At 54.8% G+C, this 21150-nt stretch overlaps 1 protein-coding gene and 1 long non-coding RNA gene across 2 annotated transcripts in view; one reads left to right on the plus strand and one right to left on the minus strand.

The window, feature by feature from the left end:
* Positions 1-3453: 3453 nt before the first annotated feature.
* On the plus strand, positions 3454-4345 carry LOC111824475. Its single transcript, XR_002827551.1, has 2 exons — positions 3454-3746; positions 3895-4345. It is a non-coding gene; the product is annotated as an uncharacterized LOC111824475 (long non-coding RNA).
* A 403-nt stretch (positions 4346-4748) lies between these two features.
* LOC102428780 (protein sidekick-2-like) overlaps positions 4749-21150 on the minus strand; it is a 39308-nt gene continuing 22906 nt past the window's right edge. Inside the window, exons 10-17 of the mRNA XM_023748680.1 lie at positions 18234-18374; positions 16945-17126; positions 15949-16064; positions 6772-6967; positions 6491-6589; positions 5631-5822; positions 4994-5115; positions 4749-4868 (exon numbers count right to left, since the gene is read on the minus strand). Of these exons, the coding sequence (XP_023604448.1) occupies positions 4749-4868; positions 4994-5115; positions 5631-5822; positions 6491-6589; positions 6772-6967; positions 15949-16064; positions 16945-17126; positions 18234-18374 (1168 nt within the window). The remainder of the gene's footprint in view (positions 4869-4993; positions 5116-5630; positions 5823-6490; positions 6590-6771; positions 6968-15948; positions 16065-16944; positions 17127-18233; positions 18375-21150) is intronic.

The following is a 21150-nucleotide window of genomic DNA, read 5'->3' on the forward strand; positions in this document are numbered from 1 at the left end:
GTCCGCACTCTCCCCTCCTCCCTCCCTGCTGGACTCTCCTCCAGCCACGCCTTCTCCACCGCCTCCTGATCCCGCCTCCCCTCTTCCGCCCGCCCCGCGGCAGCCGGAAACTCAAACCGCCTTTTACAACCACATGCCCCTGCACGCTGCGCCGCCAATGCCACTGCCGCCGCCGCGCGCACTGTGCCCCATTCCCCGTTCCACCGCCGCGCGGTCTGTCCGTCTGCCTGCTCTGCCCCCACCGCCGCCGCTAACGCCGTAGCCGCTGCGGGAGCCGGAAACTCAAGTCCCCTGCCGTCCCTCCCCTGCCTGCCTCCCCAGTAGGCACACAGGCGTCCACAGGCTCCACCTTCCTTCTGTCCCTGAGCCTTCGTTCTGCCCCGCCCCTGGGAGGTTGCGACTTTAAACCGCAATTGAGAAGCACCTGGTGTCTTTCTCCGCCAACCCCACTGTGTGCATCAAAGAATCCCAGTGCCTCTCCCACGCCCACCCAGGCCACCTCTCCTGCGCTCTCCCCTCCCCTTACAGGCCTGCCTTAGTAATCTGTACCCCACGCAGTACCCTCTCTAAGTTCTAACTGCCCGCCTTCCACTGTGGGCTCTGCCGAATCTCCTCCCCCATGACTGCCAGCACTTTAAATTCACAGATGGCTGGCCAGTTCCCTTTGCAAGAGTTTGCAGCTGGGCTCTCTTCAGACCCTTTTAACAAGCAGCTTCCTTCTCCCCTAGAGCCCAAGTCCTGAGAACGTTAGCTCCAGAACAGCCTCTTCCATTCCTGCGCCCATTCTACCCGAGGGAAGCAGTGGGGACTGAGGGCATAGTCTGAATCTATGCCCCCACTCTCTAAACCCGACCTTTAAGGTCTTTCTTAGTCCTCAAACCCAGGTCCGAGATCAAGTGAAAAATGGCCTTGAAAGTTCTTAATGCCCGTGAGGAGCTGGCACAGTCATAATGGCAAGCCTGCCTTTCACAGAAGGTGGACCTGCAGACACGCCTTGTTGTGGCCCTGTGGTTGACGGCAGCCGCCACGGCCCCAAGGGGGCCGTGCGCGGTGGGGTGCAACGAAAGGAACGCCGCCACTGGAGAATGCTTCAAATGCGGAAATGAAGGCCACTGGGCAATGCAGTGCCCCCGGCCCCGGGCTCCAGCCAAGCCCTGCCCAGCTCGAGGTCAAAGCTGCCCCTGGAAAAGTGGTGGGCCTTCTGCGCCTCAGCATGGGGGGGCCGCCCTTCCAGGCCATGACCACCGGCCATGTTGAAACTGGCTGAAGACTGAAGAAGCCCAGCCTCCATGACTCCAATCACCCTCTCATCCTTCGCCGAGTCTCGGGTCACAATGAAGGTAGTGGGTCACCTTCCCGGTTGACACGGGGGCTGCCTTTTCTGTCCTGCCCTCCTTTTTAGGGCCCCTTTATCCTTCCAAGATCTCGGACATGGGTATTGACGGCAAATCCACCTGCCCTCTGGCCACCGGACCCCTTCCTTGCCTCCATCATAGCCCTATAACCCACTCGTTCTTAGTCATGCCTTCATGCCTCGTGCCCGTTAGGACGAGATATCCTCACCATCCTAGCGGCCACTCTGCCCTTCAGCCTCCCGACTCCAGCCTCCCTGCTTCTTCCACTCCTGGCCCCCTCCCTTTACAGGGACACCGATCCTCCACTGCCATGCGTCCTGTCATGGGGCCCAGTTGTCCCAGACCACAGTCACCTAGCTCAGTCTTCACCGTGAATGCCTTATCTCTTTATCTCCTCCACACTGTCCCCTCCTCTGAACTGAAAACTGCTCTGATCTCGACCCATCCCCCGCCACCCTTCCCAAAGGAAAAAATGTGGCAGTTTTAAAATCCAAGCGGCTAGAGGCCTGGGAACAGGCTGCACGACCTGCTCCCTCCCTCCCCGCCTTTTCTCCAGCCTCCAGGTCCCTGGCTTCCACTGCTCCTTCCATTTTCCCTTGGATAACAGCGTATTCTAACATTTCCTCCCACTTTCACTGCAATACCTACCTCTCTCAGGCTCACCGAGTGCCTCCCACCATCCCCGAAGAAGATTCGGCGACACCATCCAGGACCGGATGACCCATCATTCCTCACAGGCTCTTACCTGGCAAGCGACCCTCCAATTTTGCTCAGGTTTTTCATATTTTTAGGGGAAACAGATACGGAATGATGAGGGAGTCATCAATTCTACTGTCTGGGATGGGAAATCCTCTAGTGTCACTCTCTACTTACAAACCCTGGACCTACTCCTATGCCCACACTCATCAACACAACTTTCCATCTACTCTCTAACATCAATCCCTCCTCTACATCCTGCTGGATTCGTCTGTCACTGGCTTGAACCCTCATCATAGCCACTCAATTCCAACCTATTGGACCATCTAACTAAATTCTCTCTAGAAATTCACAGCTCCTGGACCGGACCTCCTGCCCATGGCCTTGACCAGAAGTCCGGGCTACACCAAGGAGCCCCACTTTCCTGAGCCCTTTTGACCCTTCTTGCTCAACCACTGTCTCCTTACTGATCCCCCTCCCCTGGGTACGTATCTCCCATATCTGTCTTTAATCAGGCAATTGCTCCGAGAACACGAGAACAGGTTTCTGCCCAAGCCAGAGCCGACCGACCAGGACTCCCAGGACCCCCAGGACCAGCCCTTCACCCTGGTGACTCGGTCCTCCTTAAGAACCTACATCCACAAGCCTTGGAGCCTAGGTGGACGGGACTTCACACTGTAATCCTCACAGCCCCCACTGTGGCCAAGCTGCTTGGTGACCCCAGCTTGACGACCTGTCCTGGCACCGCCTCTCCAGAGACCTGTCCTGGCACCGCCTCTCCAGAGACCTGTCCTGGCACCGCCTCTCCAGACTCAAGAGGACCCTGGAGCAGCAACACTTCTATAAATGTGATGTATTGGGCCCCACTAACGTCTGCCTTAACCGCCCTCCCCTCCTCCTTCTCCTCCAGGCCCTGAGCAACCTACACACACCCCCACCCTCTTGTGTGGAGGTTCAAGGTCCGTGAAACCTACTACCAGAACGGCAAACAAGTCACCCGGCAGCGAAACCCAGACAGGTCTTTGCTGGCTGCCGTCCCACTCATGACTTCTCCAAGAACCCAAGGGAAAGGTGAACGTCAGCCTCCCGTGGCTGGCATTCCCCTTTGGGAACCCGAAACTCCAGAGCCCACCCTGCCCCCATGGATATACTACCAGACCAGTAAGCCGGTAACTGGGGGACAAGTCATTTAGAACTGCACCCAGAACCACACTGCATCCAGTCTCACCAAGGCCAGACCAGGTACCTTCTTTTGGTGCAACAGCACCTTAAGCAACTGCACGAACTCCTCTGACCCCGGGCCTTGCTTCGTGGTCACAGTCGTTCCCCAACTAACCTTGTATGGAGAGTTGGAGCTCGCCTGGCTGCTCCCTCCATCCCGCCCCCAGACGCACTGGGCTGCCTTCCTCCCTGTCATGTTAGGGGTGAGTATCGCCGCCTCAATAGGCCTCACTGGGGGGCCCTCGGGAACAGTCTGGTCACTGCTCAGCACTTTAATGACAAGCTCCAGTTAGCCCTGGAGTCTACTACTGTCTCTTTTAGCCTCCCTACAGCAGCAAGTGACATCAGTAGCCCAAGTAGCCCTACAGAACCAGCGCACCTTAGACCTTCTGACTGCAAAAAGAGGAGGAACCTGCATATTCCTTCAGGAAGAATGCTGTTAACTACATCAAGTCCGGAGTAGTGGAGCAAAATGTACAGACCCTGACTAAGCTGAGTGAAGAACTACATGCAGGACACTTCCAGGACAACTCCCCTTTCAGCTGGTTCCAAAGCCCCTTAGCTACCTGGGTCCTGCCCATGATAGGGCCCCTGATTCTCATCTGTGTCTTTTTTCTCCTAGCCCCGTGCCTCCTCAAGTTCATCCGCTCCCGGATCGCAGAGATGTCACGGGTGACTGTGAATCAGCTCCTGCTCCATCCCTACACTCGGCTCCCCTCCGACCCGACTCTGCCTAACCCCGGCCTTTAACCGCCGCCCCCCTCGTCGTCCCTGTTCAGCTGGAAGCAGTCAGAGAGTCGCCGACCCTTATCACCAAAAGGCCGGGATGTTAGGTCGGAGGGAGCCCGGAGCCCGGGATCGGATACATGCGGACATGGGATGAGACAATGGACTTCCTCTGGAATTTCTCACAGATCTGGAATCTCTCACGGGTCAGCGTGCCAGACACAGATACCTGCTTCTCCTTGAAGTTCACAGAGATCCCCGCACAAGATACTGACCCATTCCTGAATGTGCCGCCCACCCCCTGCGGCCGAGACTCCCTCAGTTGAATGTGTGATGATCCCTGCTGAGGACACTTCCTCAGTTCAGGCCCCCGCCCTCACCCAACCGCAGTATAAAAAAAGCGCCCCCCTCCATGTTGGCGTGAATCCACGTGCCCTGTCTTTGGGGGTACGTGGGTCTCCCGGGGACGCAGAATAAACTTTCCTTTCCTTTCTTTTCTGATTCACTGGACTCTCTATTTCTTGCGCCGCCTCCTGAGCCACCTAACCTAACAGTTCGATTCCGGTCAAGGGCATGTACCTTGGTTGCAGGCACATCCCCAGTGGGAGATGTGCAGGAGGCAGCTGATCGATGTTTCTCTCTCATCGATGTTTCTAATTCTCTGTCTCTCTCCCTTCCTCTCTGTAAAAAATCAATAAAATATATTTTAAAAAAATTTAAAAAAAATAAAGAGCTGCAGGTGACAGCTGGTTACTTTTCTAGGCCAGCCAGTCCCTGCCCAGGCCTGAGGGGCCTGGTGTGCATTTGTGTGCCCCGGTGGACAGGTGGAGGTGAGACAGAGTTGGGACCATTTTGGGCGTGTTTGCCCATCTGATGGCTGCAGGTGAAAGCTCACACAGACGTGAGGACATAGGATTTTTCGCCCAGGAGCATGGGCATGCCCGAGGCTGGGAGCGGGCTCCCCGGGCGCCGGGGCTCCCCTGCACAGGCCTTACCTGGGCCTCCACCAGCCAGCGGGAGATGGAGGTTTTCCCGTCGTAACCAGGCTTGAACTGCAAGGTCACGGAGCGGGGACCGATGTTGGAAATGCCCAGGTTGGTGGGGGCGCCTGGGAGTTCTGAAAAAGGAAGACAGGACTGAAGCGATTTGGGGGATTTGGGGCGAGAGGGATGTCACTCCACGTGGGACAGGACTCTCTGGGCACAGAGGGCACCGTGTCGCCCTTTTCCTAGGACCCTCTGAGCAGGAAGGAGCAAGGCGTGGCCTCATCCTGACAACACAGTCCTTGTCCCGCGTCCGTGGCTCAGCACACAGGGTCCTGGGACAGGCGTAGGGGCTGACGGGTCCCCCCAGGGAGGCCCCCGGGCCAGGGAACGAGCTAGGCCCCCAAGGGCTTCCTCTCCCGGGGTCTGCACGTGAGCAAGAGGCTCACGGGGGAGCTGGGAGCCGCTTTTCTGAGAGCCACGGGCGGAGGCCTGGACGCATGAGGGGACCTGCTCTGGGAGGACTGGGCACAGGGACCCTGGGAGGGGAGCTCTGTGGGGAGACAGACCACATTCCTGAAGGACGAGGGACCTCCTGAGTGGGTGCCGATCAGGAGCAAGAGGCAGGGAACCCGCCCTGGGCACCTACCTGGAGGCACCCCGGAGGAGATGGTGGAGGCAGACACCTGGCCCTGGCCCTTGGCGGTCATGGCGGCCACCTCGATGGTGTAGGTGGTAAGTGCGGTGAGGCCCGTCACGCGGTATTCCAGGGTCACGTTGGGCAGGTAGTGTGTCACGCGTGTGTTGGTGCGGTTGTACTCCTCCCAGGAGATCCGGTACCCTGGGGACCCCGGGCCGCGTGAGCTTGGCCGTGGCCGTGAGCCGGCCTGGACCCGCTGCCCTGGCCCTCGTGCCTCCACTTGTCCACAGAGAGCTCCGCACAGGAAGCCCTGGGACCGAGGCAGGCGGAGGCACCTGGCCCGGGGCCCCACGTGCTGCTTGTGGGGTGGGGGGCACCCCCATGGGCAGGGGCAGGGATGAGCAAGTCCTCCTGGTGGCCATGTGAGGGCTGGGGCTGGACATGGGGATGCATCACAGAGTGGAGGGGCCGTGAGCATTTTTATTTTTTTTTATCTGAGAGGCCCTTTATGAAGCTGGGGACACTGGAACAAGGAAGGGCTGGGGAAATGAGCCGAGGCTGGTCGGCTTTGTTCACTAAGAAGTCAGACTAGGGGGCCTCGGGGACAGTTTCAGGGGGTTTGCCCGGGATGAGCTGCCACTGCGCTTTGCTCCCCTGGTTGCAAGCCTCATGGGGTCCCTTAGAGTCTAGGAGATGCATGCTCATGGGTGAGCGTGGGCGTGCTCCTGGGAGGAAGGGCCAGCTCCTCCTCGGAGGGTGTTCTAAGCAGGAGCGGCTGCTGGGAGCTGGGGATGGGCACCAGGTCGGAGGCAGAGGGATGGGTGAGGGGACCTTCTCCTCCCCCAGGCCCGTGACAGCGCGGTGCCCACCTGTGAGGATGCCGTTCTTCTCCCCCGGCTCTTGCCAGCTGACCTTCAGCGAGGTGTCCAGGATGTCACTGAAGCTCAGGTGCCCCACAGGCCCAGGCACTGTACCCCAAGAGGACCCCCACCCCACCCAAGGCCAGTTAGAGCCAGAGAGAGACCACCGTCTGCAAGACAGCCCCGGGGGTCCTGGGGCGCCCAGGATGGGAGAGGAGACCAGGCCGCCCCTGTGCCTGGCCCCTGGGTGGGTGGGCGGGGCGGAGGCTGCAGGGGCGGGGGGTGCCTACCATCCTCCAGGGTGCGCACCAGCTGCGGGCTGCTGCGGGGCCCGTCCCCGGGGGTGGTGAAGCACAGCACGGACGTGAAGTACTCCGTGAACTTCTTCAGGCCCGACACGAAGCCCACGTGGATGCTGTCTTGAAAGTTGGGTCGGGCAGTCACCATGGTAACCTCCTCTTCCTGCTCCGGCTCCCAGGCGATCAGCTGGGGAGAGGCCGGCAAGGAAGGCAGGGCAGTCAGAAGGTTCCAGAAGAGGCTGGGCGTTCTCCCGCAGGCTGGGCTGATGGACAGAGCGTGTCCAGGAGCCCAGATCCCTGTGGTCGCTCCTCCCAGGGAAGGGGTGGCCGTGCAGATACCCACAGGCCACCGGAGCCCGTGTCCCGGGAGCGCGCCTCGGCGGGCTGTTCCACTCCGCTCACCGGGTGACGGCGCGGCACCGAGAGTCACGATGGCTTTGCAGATCCCACAGCGACCCCACCAGAGAGAGGGCGGATATTTTACCAAGATGAGCTACATGGTCTGTAGGTCCGGCGCACAATGAAGATGGAAGGCCCCCTCGTGCAAAGACCATTAAGAATTTCAAGATGACGGCAGCGGAGCACTGAACCGGGCCTGGGGTCCTTCTGAGCATGGAGCCCTGAGCCACCCAGGAAGCCGGCCCTGCTTTTTACAGACGAGGAAACTGAGGCTCAGAGAGGCTCAGTGACTGACTCTGTGTCACACAGCAAAGTAGAGAGATGAGGTCTCTAATTCCAACACCTGGCCTCCTACACGTTCTCCCTCTGGGCTGGGCGGCTGCTCCCTTGGGGTTTTCCTGAATTTGGAGCCGGAACGTTGGTTCGAGGTTAACTCTTATTCTTTAAACTTGTCCCAAGTTGGGATTTCAGTCTTAACCATTCCCCAGAGATGGGCACCAGCCAGGAAATCCCGTGGAAATTCAACATCTCTTTTGGTCTCATCTCCCCTCTACAAGCACCACCCATGGCTGCGTAAGCTTCCTGCCTCCCCTTCCTCCTCTTCTTGCCTCTTTCTAAAAAGATTAAAAAAAAAAAATCCTCATCCGAGGATATGTTTACTGGTTTGAGAGAGAGAGAGAGAGAAACATCGATGTGAGAGAAACATGGATTGGTTGCCCCCTGTATATGCCCTGTAGTGAGCGGGATGATGCTCCTGAGCAACCCAGTCTTGACTCTTCCTGCTTCTCTCTCTCTCTCTTTTTTAAAAATATTTTTTATTGATTTCAGAGAAAAAGGGAGAGAGAAGCATCAATGATGAGAGAGAATCATCGATAGGCTGTCTCCTGCACACACCCTCCTGGGGATCGAGCCTGCAACCTGGGCATGTGCCTTGACCGAGAATCGAACTGTGACCTCCTGGCTCACAGGACCTCCTGGCTCCTAGGCAGACACTCAACCTCTGAGCCACACCACCGGGCTCTTCCTGTCTCTCGATCCCTCACCTCACACTCCCGTTTTCTGGGCCCTTCATCTGTCTCCAGCCTGACAGCTGGTCTCAGAGATTCCCTCATTTATCTGAAGTTGATTAAACAGCAATTAATGGTGAAAAGCAACACTCGATGGGTTTTAATAAGTGCGGGTATTTATAGATCTAAAACAATACCCTGCCTCCGCCTCCTGATTAACGCCGCCTTCACGTGCTTCATCTTCTCCTTTCGCGGACACGTGTTTATCCAGGACGTTTGGAAATCTAATCGCTATTGTGAAAAGATAGCCGATGGCAAGCTAATTAGACACTAATTAGACCCTAAAAATACTAATCAGAAACCCTAAGTGGCATTTAATAAGTATGTTAAATATCCTCTTTATTTCAGTTATCTTGTTTCATAGCAATTAAATCGCCGAACTTCTGCGGAGTAGATTAAGAAACAAGTTTAATGTTTTAATTTAATTAATGTAAATTTGAATTAATTACGCCATCGGAATGAATTGTGTGGCGTGTTCCCCAGCGGGTGCAGAATCTGGGTAAATATCATTGTATTGGGTTTAGGCCAGTTACACTTACTACCATTAAAAAAACTAAGGACAGTCCTGGCCGGTTTGGCTCAGCAGAAAGAGCATCGGCCTGGGGATTGAAGGGTCCCGGGTTCGACTCAGGCCAAGGGCACGTACCTTGGTTGCAGGCACGATCCCAGGCCCTGGGCGGGGCGTGTACGAAGGCAACCAGTCAATGTGCCTCTCTCACATCGATATTTCTGTCTATCTCCCTTCCACTCTCTCTAAACATCAATGGGAAAATACCCTCAGGTGAGGATTAACAAAATAATAAAAAATAAAGACTGACAACAACAAAGACACAAAGGACAAAGGGTGTCTTCACAGGCGCCTTGAAACAGTACCCCGAGGGACTGCCTCAGAAGGAGCCCAGAAGGAGGGCGGAGGGTCCCGGCAATGTGGTTTGAGGTCACGGCAATGACCCCAGGCCCGACGCCCACGATGGTGGCATGACCGCAGTTATGTCAAACTATTTACGCTGGGACTGGAGCCACGCATCCTTCTCCAGCTGCATCTGAAGACCAGGAGGGTCAGGGGGAGAGGCCTCAAGGTCCTTTAGGGCCGGAAAACATTGCCACTGCCCCATGCACCTTCTCTTGGGCTCTGGGCAGCGGTGGATGGGACCGCGGGCCCAGCACACACAACAGGCTACAGCCTGCTGGGCAGTCAGCCTCTCTGGGCCTGGCCCTGGGCTAAGGCCATCCCTGACCAGCCCCATTTCATCTGCACAGTGAGGCCTCGATGGGAACCACTGTCACGTGCTGTGACCCAAAGGGAAACGGAGGTTGGGGAACCTGCATGGGAACCCACCGGGGTCTGGCCTCAGATCTGTGGACCCGAGACCTTGGGTGAAGACCACTGAGGGGCACACAGCGGCCGGCTGAGTGTTAGGGGCCCCTTGGCGCCTCTGTGCCGCTCCCGCTAGCTCGGGCTCACAGCTGGTTCACTCCAGTAGGCCTTGGTCTTGGACTCTAAGCAGACCTGGCTGCCCCGAGCGTGGCTGGGGCGAGTGTGTGCTGGGGGAGGAACTTCACACCTAGATTCTGGGACAGCAAGTCCCCCTTAGGGAGCAGGGGTCCAGGGAGGTCACCCTCTAACCAAAAGGTGGTGCTGCTGGTGTGTGTGTGTGTGTGTGTGTGTGTGTGTGTGTGTGTGGGGAGGGCAGCATGTGCAGCCAAAGCAGAGAGAAAGCCGGAGAGAGCCCAGTTCTGTCACTTACTGTGTGACCCTGGGAGAGTCACTCAACCTCTCTGGGGTCAGGCTACTATTGGGGACAGTAATCGCTAGCTGGTGGAAGCAGTGCATGATGGGGTTGAGAGTTAGGATAGTAAGGATGGCCCGATGGCTTCTGGAGTTAAAAAAAGAGAACAAGTCAGGGACATTCTCTCTTTCCCTTCCTTGGCCTTTCCCTCTCTCCGTCTGACTCGGCATTTGATGAATTCCCATGAAACATTCTGGGACGTAGGAAATGAACAACGGTTCCCTGGAGTGGGGAGAGTTCTGGGGTGGGCGGCCTAGAACCAGGCAGACGAGGGGCTGGAGTGGGAGGTAGGGCGGCTGCTACAGGGTCATCCCTTTACATCTGTTGGGGTTTGAATCATGTACATTTATTTCTTGTTAAAAATTAATGTAAAAAGTTAAAAACTATAATGGGGAATTTGGCAATAGTAGCAAAATTATATACATATTTATCCTCTGACCAAGCTATCTTATTTCTTAGAATCCACTCCTACGTTAGATGTGAAAACATGAAATGATGTTTGCACAAAGCTACTCACTGCAAGAAGGTTTGTTAAGCCAAAGACTGGAAACCCAGAAATGTCTGCAGTGGGGAGCCGGTGGACTAGACTATGGGATCCTATATAATAAAGAACTCGTATGCTAATTAGACTGAACAGCAGAACGACCGTCCGGAGACCGTCCGGATGAAGCCGGGGCTGCGAGGGCCGAATTCCATGCATCGGGCCTCTAGTATTTACACATGGAGTAGGATACAGTTGTATAGGAAGGAACAAGGAATAGCTCCATATACTCCTACGGGGTGGTCTCAGGACGTCACGCACACAAAAAAGCAAGATTGAGAAAGTGTGTGGAGTTCGCTGTCTTTTATCCAGAAGGGAGAGGATATACCTTTACCCATATATGTATGTATTTGCTTATGTTAAAAAAAAAACCCCTCACAAAACGTAAGGAAAAAAGAAATCAAACCTCTGGCGGAGGGAGAGGCCCGGAATTCAGGCTGATTTCCCCTGAACTGACTACTTTGCTCTGTAGATTTAACTGTGGAGGCCTGTACATAGGCTATATAATTACAAAATGAAATGAAATTAAAAAAAAAATCAATCCCTAAGCATCGAGAACCACAGTGAAACCGACGAGCCTGACCGTGGTCCGGAGTCGCAGCCACGTCACACGGTGAGAGACCGTACCAGGGGACCCAGCCGCTCGCGGGGGAAGTCCCCCCTCGGGATGCCCTCTGAGCTTGGAGAGCACCGTGAGTGACAGAAACCGTGTTCGGTAATGGAAGTGTAGAGGTGCCCATTCCGAGGCCGCGGCGGGCGTTTGGGGGACAGCCCTGCGGGGACTGGAGAAAAGAGACACGGACAAGAGACCCATGAGAGTATGAAGACGTCCTGGAACTGAACTGGATCCTAAAATCAATAACACACACAACAGTATTTCCTCGCTGTCCATGCACATGCCTCGGAACAGCACCCAGGGCTGGAGCAAGGACACCCCGGTGCCCAGACTGTGGCATCTAACTCTCACTTCTGCTAAGGGAACAAGACTCCTGGAAGACACGGCTGCCCCCGGGCACGGCGTAGGAAACGTAGATAGCATGGGGCGTCTTGTCATACGGACAGCAAGGACGCTATCGAAGAGTAGCGGGCGCCATGGCAAAAGGATTCCTGAGGGCCCTAGCTGGTGTGGCTCAGTGGACAGAGCATCAGCCTGCGGACAGAAGGGTCCTGGGTTCAATTTCGGTTAAGGGCACATGCAGGGTTGCAGGCTCGATCCCCAGTAGGGGCGTGCAGGAGGCAGCTGATCAATAATTCTCTCTCATCATTGATGCTTCTCTCTCTCTCTCTCTCTCTCTCTCTCTCTCTCTCCTTTCCTCTCTGATGTCAATAACAAAAATATATATTAAAAAAAAAAGAAAAGAAAAAGGATTCATGAGTCAACCTGAAGAGGCCAATGACGGGTCAATTTGGCATCACTAAGAATTATTATGGCACCTGGCTGGCGTGGCTCAGTGGTTGAGAGTTGACCTATGGTTCGATTCCCGATCAGGGCACATGCCCTGGTTTCCGGGCTTGATCCCCAGTGTGGGGTGTGCGGGAGGCAGCCAATCAATGATTCTCTCTCATCACTGATGTTTCTCTCTCTCTTCCTTCCTCTCTGAAATCAATAAAAAATATATTAAAAAAAAGAATTATAATGGCAGTGGATTGAGACATATCAGAGGTGTTTTTAGGAATTCTTAAGTATATAATACTACTACCCAAACCAAAGCAAAACAAAGAGATGCCTCCCCTACTCCAATCCAAAGTCACCTGTCCCCTTAGCAGTTGCTAAGGAACCAGTTCATTATTCTGAAAATTGCTCAGTAATGGGAGAGAACGGAGTGTTTACCATGCTTTTCCTGGATGAACGTTGCCTTTGGATAAACAACAAGTGGGTAAGGAGAAAATTCTTTTAAAAAAAAAGATTTCAGCTAATCAATCAAGACAAAATCATAACATCGGACTGTCCCAATTTGGCAAGTCCTATTGAAATGATAGATCACGCCAGGCCCGTCAGTGGGCGCCACATCTCAGTAAGAGCAGCCGCACGTCCTGCCTTCTAATAAAAACACACGCCACCATCCAGGGAGCAATCCTGGGAAAATAAAACCCTCAGACCCGAATCTGATCAAGCCTCTCATTCCAAGTCCAATTTACGGCAAAGATAGTTTTCAGAGGCCTGTGTTAAATGACCCCCCAGGGGCACAATCAGCAAGATCCAGACTGTGGGAAATTCTACGGTACAAAGGACGGAGATTCTTAACTCAATAAATTGCTAGAAAAAAAAAGAAAAAGAAAAGAGAGAGGGGATCTGTAGATCAATGGAGACCTACGCACCCCCCACCCCCCCCGCCCCAATAACAACAAAGAAACGCCAAACCAAACCAAAGCAAATGCAATTGTGTGGATCTCATTTGGATGCCAAAGCAAATAGAACAACTAGTAAGAGAAACCGTGTAGCAACGAGGGAAATTTAAATCCCAGTGGGTGTCTGATTGTATTAAAGGGACTGTTGATCTTTTTAGGCGCGAGACTGATAATGGCTTAAACAGAGACTTTATACTGTTTCTTGACGGAAATATTTATGGGTGACATGAGACTCCGGGGGTGTGGCTGAGGGTTCGAGAGCAGACGGAACGCGTTTGGCTGCGAATGGGTAACTTCTGAAACCGGAGATGTGCGTATGGCTCACTACACGCCTCTCTCTCCTTTTGTAGATGTTTGAAATGTTTCACAATTAAAAGGGGGAAAAGCCCATTCCCGCTGAGGTCTGCAAGGGACAAACACTGCTTTTTCTCTCTCTACGATACTGAAGGCCACAGAAGCAAGAAACAGAATCCCTGCTTGGATCCATTTGTACTTAGAAAAAAAGGATCATTATTTCATAATAAACTCAAAGGACACGTTTTCTTTTCAATGTAAGAAAAGGTGCAGGCTCTGGAGCTTGAATCTGAGCTTTGCAGGTCCTCGGATTTGGAACAACTGACTTGCCTCTCCTGCCTCAGTTTCTTCTTCTGTAAAATGGGGTGATGCCGATAATGCTTCTTGGGGCTCTCGTGCAGCTTGCGTGAGAGAGGAATGAGCATAGCTCCAGCATTCCACTCGGCACGTAGAAAGTGCCCTGTACATGTGAGTTCCTCTTACTCTTCTGCTGGCTCCTGTGTTCCAGTACCTGGGCAACCCCTTCCCTGACTCGTATCGAGCAGCTCCTGGGTGCTGGGCACAGGCTGGGCTTGGGTGGACCTGCAGCCTCCTTTAGTTCTGGGCTCTAATTGTCCTGGCCACTTGGCTGGCCTTCTCGGCACCCCGGGAGCCATTTGCTTTAGAAGTTTGCAGCCCAGCCCTCCCATACGGGGAAGAAAACTTAGGACCAGCAGCACAAAGCTAACGGTTCGCTGCTCAGATCCTCAGCGTGACTCGGGTCTTCTCCTTCTCTCCCCTGACTCCCCCAGAGTCCCAATTAGCAGGCTTTCCAGCCAGTCAGGGCTGCCAGCCCTCAGCTGCAGCACCTGCCTGCTCCCGTCCCCCTCCCCTGCCCAGGCCGTGGTGCCCTCTGGGGGGGAGTGAGAGGGCTGTGACTGGGCGTGGTCAGCTCTGGGCCATCCCCACTTTGTTTGCTTAGAATCCAAGACTCAGGCCCTGGATTGGGAATCAGCACCGACCCGAGGAGAGGAATGAGAACAGGCCCAGAGACAGCCGAGGGGACCTCACACTCAGCTGGCAGACCGTCCTCAGTCCTTCCCGCCCAGCCATGCCCGACGGCAGCGGGAACGGCCAAGGCTGCTAGTCCTAGAGCGATCTGGGTTGTTGGACACGTGCAGACCCGGCACGGAGGGCGTGCGGGAACCTTCCGGAGGGAGGTGTCTGCCATCACCCAGCCCTGGTCCCGGTCCCTGTCACAGCTGGCTCCCAACACTGCCCCTCAGACGCTCTGCCTCCCTCCCACATCTGGAGGGGCCGACCGCCTCCTCCCACCTGCCCAAGCCGCTGAGGCCAGGCTGCAAATGGGGCCCAGGGCGCGCTCCGGGCTCCTCGGGGAGAGAGGAGAGGCCAGGCGTGGGATCCAGGGTCTGGGTTCTAGGAGGGGACGGTTGAGAAGTCCTGGCTTTTAGCGCAGTTACAGTTACAGCAAATTTACTGCCACTGCAATCACTGGTACTGCCACCGTTACTGCCATCACCGGTACTGCCACCGTTACTGCCACGCTTACTGTTACCATTACTGACACTCTTACTGTTACCACGGTTACTGCCACGCTTGCTGCTACCACCGTTACAGTCTCTCTTACTGCTATTATTGCTATTGGCTGTGGGCTGAACTGTTTCTCCCTAAATATATACACTGAAGTCCCAAGGCCCAGGACCTCAGAAGGTGACTGCATCAGGAGGCAGCCTTTAAAGGGGCAATTAGGTTAAAACGAGTCTTTAGGGTGGGCCCTCCTCCCATCTGACTGGTGTGCTTGTGAGAAGAGGGGGTTTGGACACGGACACACGCAGAGGGAAGACCATGTGAGGACACAGGGAGAAGACGGCCGTCCGCAAGCCAAGGACTGAGGCCGCAGAAGAAGCCCGCCCTGCCGACACCTGGATCTCGGACTGCCCGCCTCCAGGACGGTGAGAAAACGAAGCTCCAAGTCCCGCAGCCCGGGGGCACTCGGTTACGCAGCCCGGGGGCACTCGGTTACGCAGCCCGCAGCGGAGCAAACGGACGCATTCCCGCTGCTACGGCTCCCGCATCGATCTCAGAGCAGTTGCCACGTGCCTGTCGTTGTGCTCAACACGTACAAACACGATCTCGCCTGGTCCTCGCACAGCCCTAGGAACAGGCACTGGGACCTTCGTTGCTGGCAAATGAGGAACAGAGGGTACTGTGGTTCCCAGCAGCTGGCACAGTGCATGGTGCTGGGCTCAGTAAAGACGAACTGAGGGAAGCTCAGTGAGATGGTAGAACCTGTCCAGGGAGCCAGCGACAGGCAGCGCTGGGACGCAACCCAAGTCCCCGAGAGTCCTGGTCCCGAGCCCTTCACGGGGCGTGGGGTCAAGTCCAGCCCAAGGACACAGGACCCAGCAGGATGCCCGTGAGAAGTGGGTTCTGGATTCCTATGCCCCGTATGCCTCAGTCTGAAACAAGCCCGGCTTTGTTCACAAGCCCGTCTCCCGGAGCACGTGCCCCTGCACTGGTCACACCTGGGTGGCGGCCATCCTCCCCACGGCCCGGACCTGGCCTGGGAGAGAGTCCTCGTGCCCTTTTCCTTGACCACCTGTCCTCTGCTTGGTCTGAACCAATGGTTTTGAAAACAGACGGGGACTCCCTCCTGCCCGCCCCCTCGCCTGTGCCCCCCGCCGAGCACCTCCCAGCATCCTCTGGGACGAGGACGGGCCTCACATACCTTGTAGCCCTGGTTGATGCCGTTGATGAACTGGGGGCTGGGGGCGTTCCAGGTGAAGCGGATGGTCGTGGAATTGGTGGCTTCTGCGTGCACGTTGCCCGGAGGGACCGTGGGGACTGGAGGAGAGCAGAGAGGGGGTGGCGGTGGAGGGGCACACACAGTTAAGTAGAGAAAACACAGGGAAGGGGTCTGTGGGCTCTGCTTATCCCCCCCAACTCTCCCCTCCCTGTGTAGACCAAAATGCCTTCTTTCTCTCTCTCTTTTTTAAAAAAAATATATTTTATTGATTTTTTACAGAGCGGAAGGGAGAGGGATAGAGCATTAGAAACATCAATGGGAGAGAAACATCGATCAGCTGCCTCCTGCACACTCCCTACTGGGGATGTGCCCGCAACCAAGGTACATGCCCTTGACTGGAATCGAACCTGGGACCCTTGAGTCCGCAGGCCGACGCTCTATCCACTGAGCCAAACCGGTTAGGGCTGCCTTCTGTCTCTTGATTAGTTTGCATTAATAAAGCTTGTCTGGCTCAAAGAGAGAGAGAGAGAGAGAGATAGAAACATTGACAGCTGGTGTGGCTCAGTGTCGACCTATGAACCAGGAGGTCATGGTTCAATTCCTGGCCAGGGCACATGCCTGGGTTGCAGGCTTGATCCCCAGTTGGGGGTGTGCAGAAGGCAGCTGATTGATAATTTCCTCTCGCCATTGATGTTTCTATCTCCCTCTCCCTTCCTCTCTGAAATCAATAAAAAATATGTAAAAAATAAAGCTTGTCTGACCCATTTCACAGGGCACTGACAAAGGAAAGTACTGGATATGAAAATGCTCGGGGTGGTGTTAGGTCCAACGCTAAGACGTAAGCTGGTTCGTGATCCAGTTAATGTGAGCCTTCGCAGAAGGTCCCTGAACCCCTGCAACCTCCGCCTGCATCGCGCTCGCCCAGACCTCTCCCTCTTCTCCGCAGGCCCCTCCCCATGGGGCCACTGGCACACCCACCTCCCTGCAGCGTCCACTCGGTGACTTTGCCACTGTAGACGCCCAGCCCGGCGCTGTTGTAGGCGGCCACCTCGATCTCGTAGTTGGTCCAGATGATGAGGTCCTCCAGCAGCAGGTTGTTGACGTCAGCATCCGTGATGTTCTTGAACTGGTACCCGACAGGCAGCCCGGCCAGGCAGTACCTGAGGGGAGGGAGTCAGGATATAGTGGGTTGGTGGTGGCTCGTGTGCCTCATCCAGTGGCTTCCTGACTGGTTAACACAAGTCTTGGGGACCATTCTGGTTTTTTTAAAAATATTATTTTATTTAAAAAAATATTTTTATTGATTTCAGAGAGGAAGGGGCAAAGAGAGAGAGAGATAGAAACATCAATGATGAGAGAGTATCATTGATCGGCTGCCCACACTGGGGATGGAGCCCGCAACCTGGGCCTGTGTCCTGACCAGGACCTGAACCGTGACTTCCTAGTTCATAGGTTGACCCTCAACCATGGGGCCACACCACCCAGGCTGGGTTCATTTTCTTTCTCCCTCTAGGACAGTGGCTCTCTCTCTGGCCGGTCACTCACATGGGTAGAGAGAAAAAAGCCTGAGGCTACCTACGCCAGCATCTCTACCTGCCACCAGAACAAAGAACACAGGGAACAAGGAAGTGACACCTCTACAGGCAAATTCAGGCGGCTGGGAGCTCAGAGAACCAGGATGTGCACTTACCTGAGCTCTAACCTTGGGAGATTAGGGGCCCCGGGTGATCTGGGTGTTATTATACCCATAGCAGGGGTTCTCAAAGCCTTAGTGCGCATGGAAAACACCCGGAGGGCTTGTTAAAACAGATTGTTGGGACTCCCCCGCCCCCCATGCTTCCCATTCAGATCGGGGTGGGGCCTGAGAGCGGTTTCCAAGGCTCTCACTGCTGGAAGTTCTTCTAGACCAGTGGTTCTCAACCTCCTGGCCCTTTCAATGCAGTTCCTCATGTTGTGACCCAACCACAAAATTATTTTCGTTGCTACTTCATAACTGTAATGTTGCTACTGTGATGAATCGTCATGTAAATATCTGATATGCAGGATGGTCTTAGGCGACCCCTGTGAAAGGGTCGTTCGACCCCCAAAGGGGTCGCGACCCACAGGTTGAGAACCGCTGTTCTAGACGTCTAACCGCCGTCCTTCCTACCAAAGGGCGGGCTTTCCTTACTGCCTGATCCTTGCTAGATGGCGAAGGGCCGTGTGAATTGGCTCTGTTCTCCCATCCACGGGCCCCTCCCCAGTCCCTCCGGCGGGCAGACGCCGACCTGATGATGTAGCCCTTGAGGAGGCCGTTCTGGTGGTTCTCCGGGGGCGGCTGCCACTGGATCATGATGGACTGGTTGGTCCGGCCGCTGGCGATGACGTTCTGCGGAGGGGCGGTGGGGGGCTCCTCGGGGAGCGAGACCCTGGAGAGGAAAACACCGGGGGTGGGTGGGGGTTTCCCGCTCTTAGTTCTGAGGGCAAACACCGGAGTTTCATGGGATCGGAGGAGGCTGAACCCTGCCCTGCTCTGTTCCCGGGCGATGCACGAGTGCTGTGTGCTTTTGGGCAAGTCACTCAACCTCTCTGAGCTTGTTTCTTCATCTGTAAAAGAAACAGAATGAAGCTCCAATTGCCTGTTTACAAGACTGGTGGGGGCTGAAATGACACAATGGATGTACAAGTCTTTTGAAAACACGGGAAAGCACCGATGTATGTTTTCTGTGCAGCCCAGGAATGTGGGCCTCAGTTTCCCACATGTCAGAGCAGCAGCTGTGAAGCTGATGACGTCTGTCATGAGATGCCTGTGTTTTAGAAGCAGGAGTGCTCCATCCTCCCCTGGCAGCTGCCAGCTGGTGGTGCATTTTATTTATTCATTTATTTTAAAAAATATTTTCATTGATTTCAGAGAGGAAGGGAGAGAGAGAGAGAAACATCAACGATGAGAGAGAATCATTGATCAGCTGCCTCCTGCACGTCCCCCACTGGGGATTGAGCCTGCACCTGGGCATGTGCCCTGACCAGGAACTGAACCATGACCCCCTGGTTCATAGGTCGATGCTCAACCACTGAGCCACGCCGGCCGGGCTGGTGGTGCACTGTAACTGGGCCTCCTTTACCCACAGGCTGCGCCCAGGCTGGGGCGGGGCAGGCGGGTGGGGTGACATGGTGAGTGGGTGACAGCCAGCCCATCGCCCGCCTCCTGAAGCCGAGCGCCTGCGTTTCTCTCGGGCATCGCCAGGGACACGGCGTTCCCCCTCGGCACGTTTCTCACATGACTGACACGCATCCATTAAAAACACAAGTTAATTATTTTCGACGGATGCCTTTCCTTCTGGAAACTAGTTTCTGATTTTGCTTTCAGACGGGTCGCTCTCCACGAGGGCTGCACTGCCGTCTCTGCAGAGCTGCGGGGGGAGCTCACCTCCTCCCGGCGACTCCGGGCCACACAGGAGGATGGGTTAGGAACATGAATGAGGGGGAGCTGACGGACCGGGGATGCTGGGGGAGGGTCGGCCCTGCACTTTGAGGCCTTTCCTTTCTTTTTTTTTTTTTTTGAATCGAATAGGTAGCATTTTATTCTGTTTGTCAAGGCTGATGGTCTACACGGCTGCCTCTCCAGGTCGGAAGGGGAAGTGGAGATCCCTGTTTGATGCCTTGCGGATAGGGCTGCTTTGTTCTGTATTGAATTCATTGGGTGACACTGGTTAATAACTCACAGCGGTGTCAGGTGTACAGTTCCATCACCCCTCACCTGTATACTGACCTGGATTGTGCGTTCACCAACCCAGGTGAGGTCTCCTTCCGTCACCACCTATAGCCCCTTTACCTTCTTCTACCTCCCCTCCCCCGATCCCTCTGGTAATCACCATGCTGTTGTCTCTGTCTATGAGGTTGTTTGTTGTTGTTGTTGTTTTTGGCTTAATCCCTTCACCTTTCTCACCCAGCCCCCTCTCTTAGTGGGATCTTGTAGCTCTGAGCCACTGGGGCCATGCCCGCTTTATTCCCTGCACCAGCACCACCTCTGGTGGCCCACACATGGCCTGGAGCATAGTAGGTGCTCAATAAACAGAGAATGAACAAGTTCTCTTATAACTGCTCTCCATGCTAGGCTGTTATAGCCCCCCCGCCCTGTGAAATCCAGAGACAGCTTGCTAGCACTGTGGCGAAACCACACATCTGCCAGAGGTCTGTGGACACACCTAAGAGCATCTTTTAAAAATAAAACCCCTATTCTTGGCTCCCTTGTCAATTATTAGCTGGCGTATGTGCAACCGTTTATTTCTGGGCTCTCCGTTCCATTCCCTGGGACCACGTGTCTATGCCAGCGCCACGCTGTCCTGGTTACTACCGTTTGGCAGTAGAGTTTGACATCAGGAAGCACGGTGCCTCTGGCTGTGTTCTTTCTCAGGATTGCTTTGGCTACCGGGGATTTTCTGTGGCTCCATACCCATTTTAGGATGGTTTTTTCCCTATTTCTGTGAACATAGGGGTGGCACTGACTTCATAGAAGGCTTTGGTGATGTGGGCATCTTTAACAATATTAATTCTTCTCCGTGGGAGGAGCCGTGTTGGGAAGACTGGATAACCACATGCAGAAGCATGAAAGGGGACCCCTTCCTTACACCACTCCCCAAACTGAACCTGAAATGGACGAAAGACGTAAATACAGCGCCCGACACCGTAAAAATCCCGGAGGAAAACCCAGGGGAGCTCCTGGACCTGGCCTCGGCAGTGACTGCCTGGATAAGACAGCGAAGGCACAGGCAACAGAAGCAAAGATAAACGCGCGGGACTACATCTCACTGAAAAGCTCTGACGGCAACGGGAACCCCCACCAAGACGAGAGGCCGCCTATGGAATGAGAGAAAACATCTGCACATCGTCGATCTGATTAGGGGTTAATATCAGAAATAGAGAAAGAACTCACACAGCTCCAAGGCAAATAAAAAAAAGCAAAACCCAAGAACAAACAACCATTAACAAATGGGCAGAGAACCGGAATAGACATCTATCGAAAGAAGACATACAAATGGCCAACAGGTGCATGAAAAGGACCAATTATCAGGGAAACGCAAATCAAGGCCACCAGGAGACGTCACCTCACACGCGTTAAAATGACTATCATCAACAAGACAGGAAGTAACACGTGTGGGTGAGGGAATGGCGGGAAGGGAGCCCTTGGGCGCTGCTGGTGGGAAT

The sequence above is a fragment of the Myotis lucifugus genome, unplaced genomic scaffold, assembly GCF_000147115.1.
Source record: "Myotis lucifugus unplaced genomic scaffold, Myoluc2.0 scaffold_1662, whole genome shotgun sequence".
Taxonomy (NCBI): Eukaryota; Metazoa; Chordata; class Mammalia; order Chiroptera; family Vespertilionidae; genus Myotis; species Myotis lucifugus.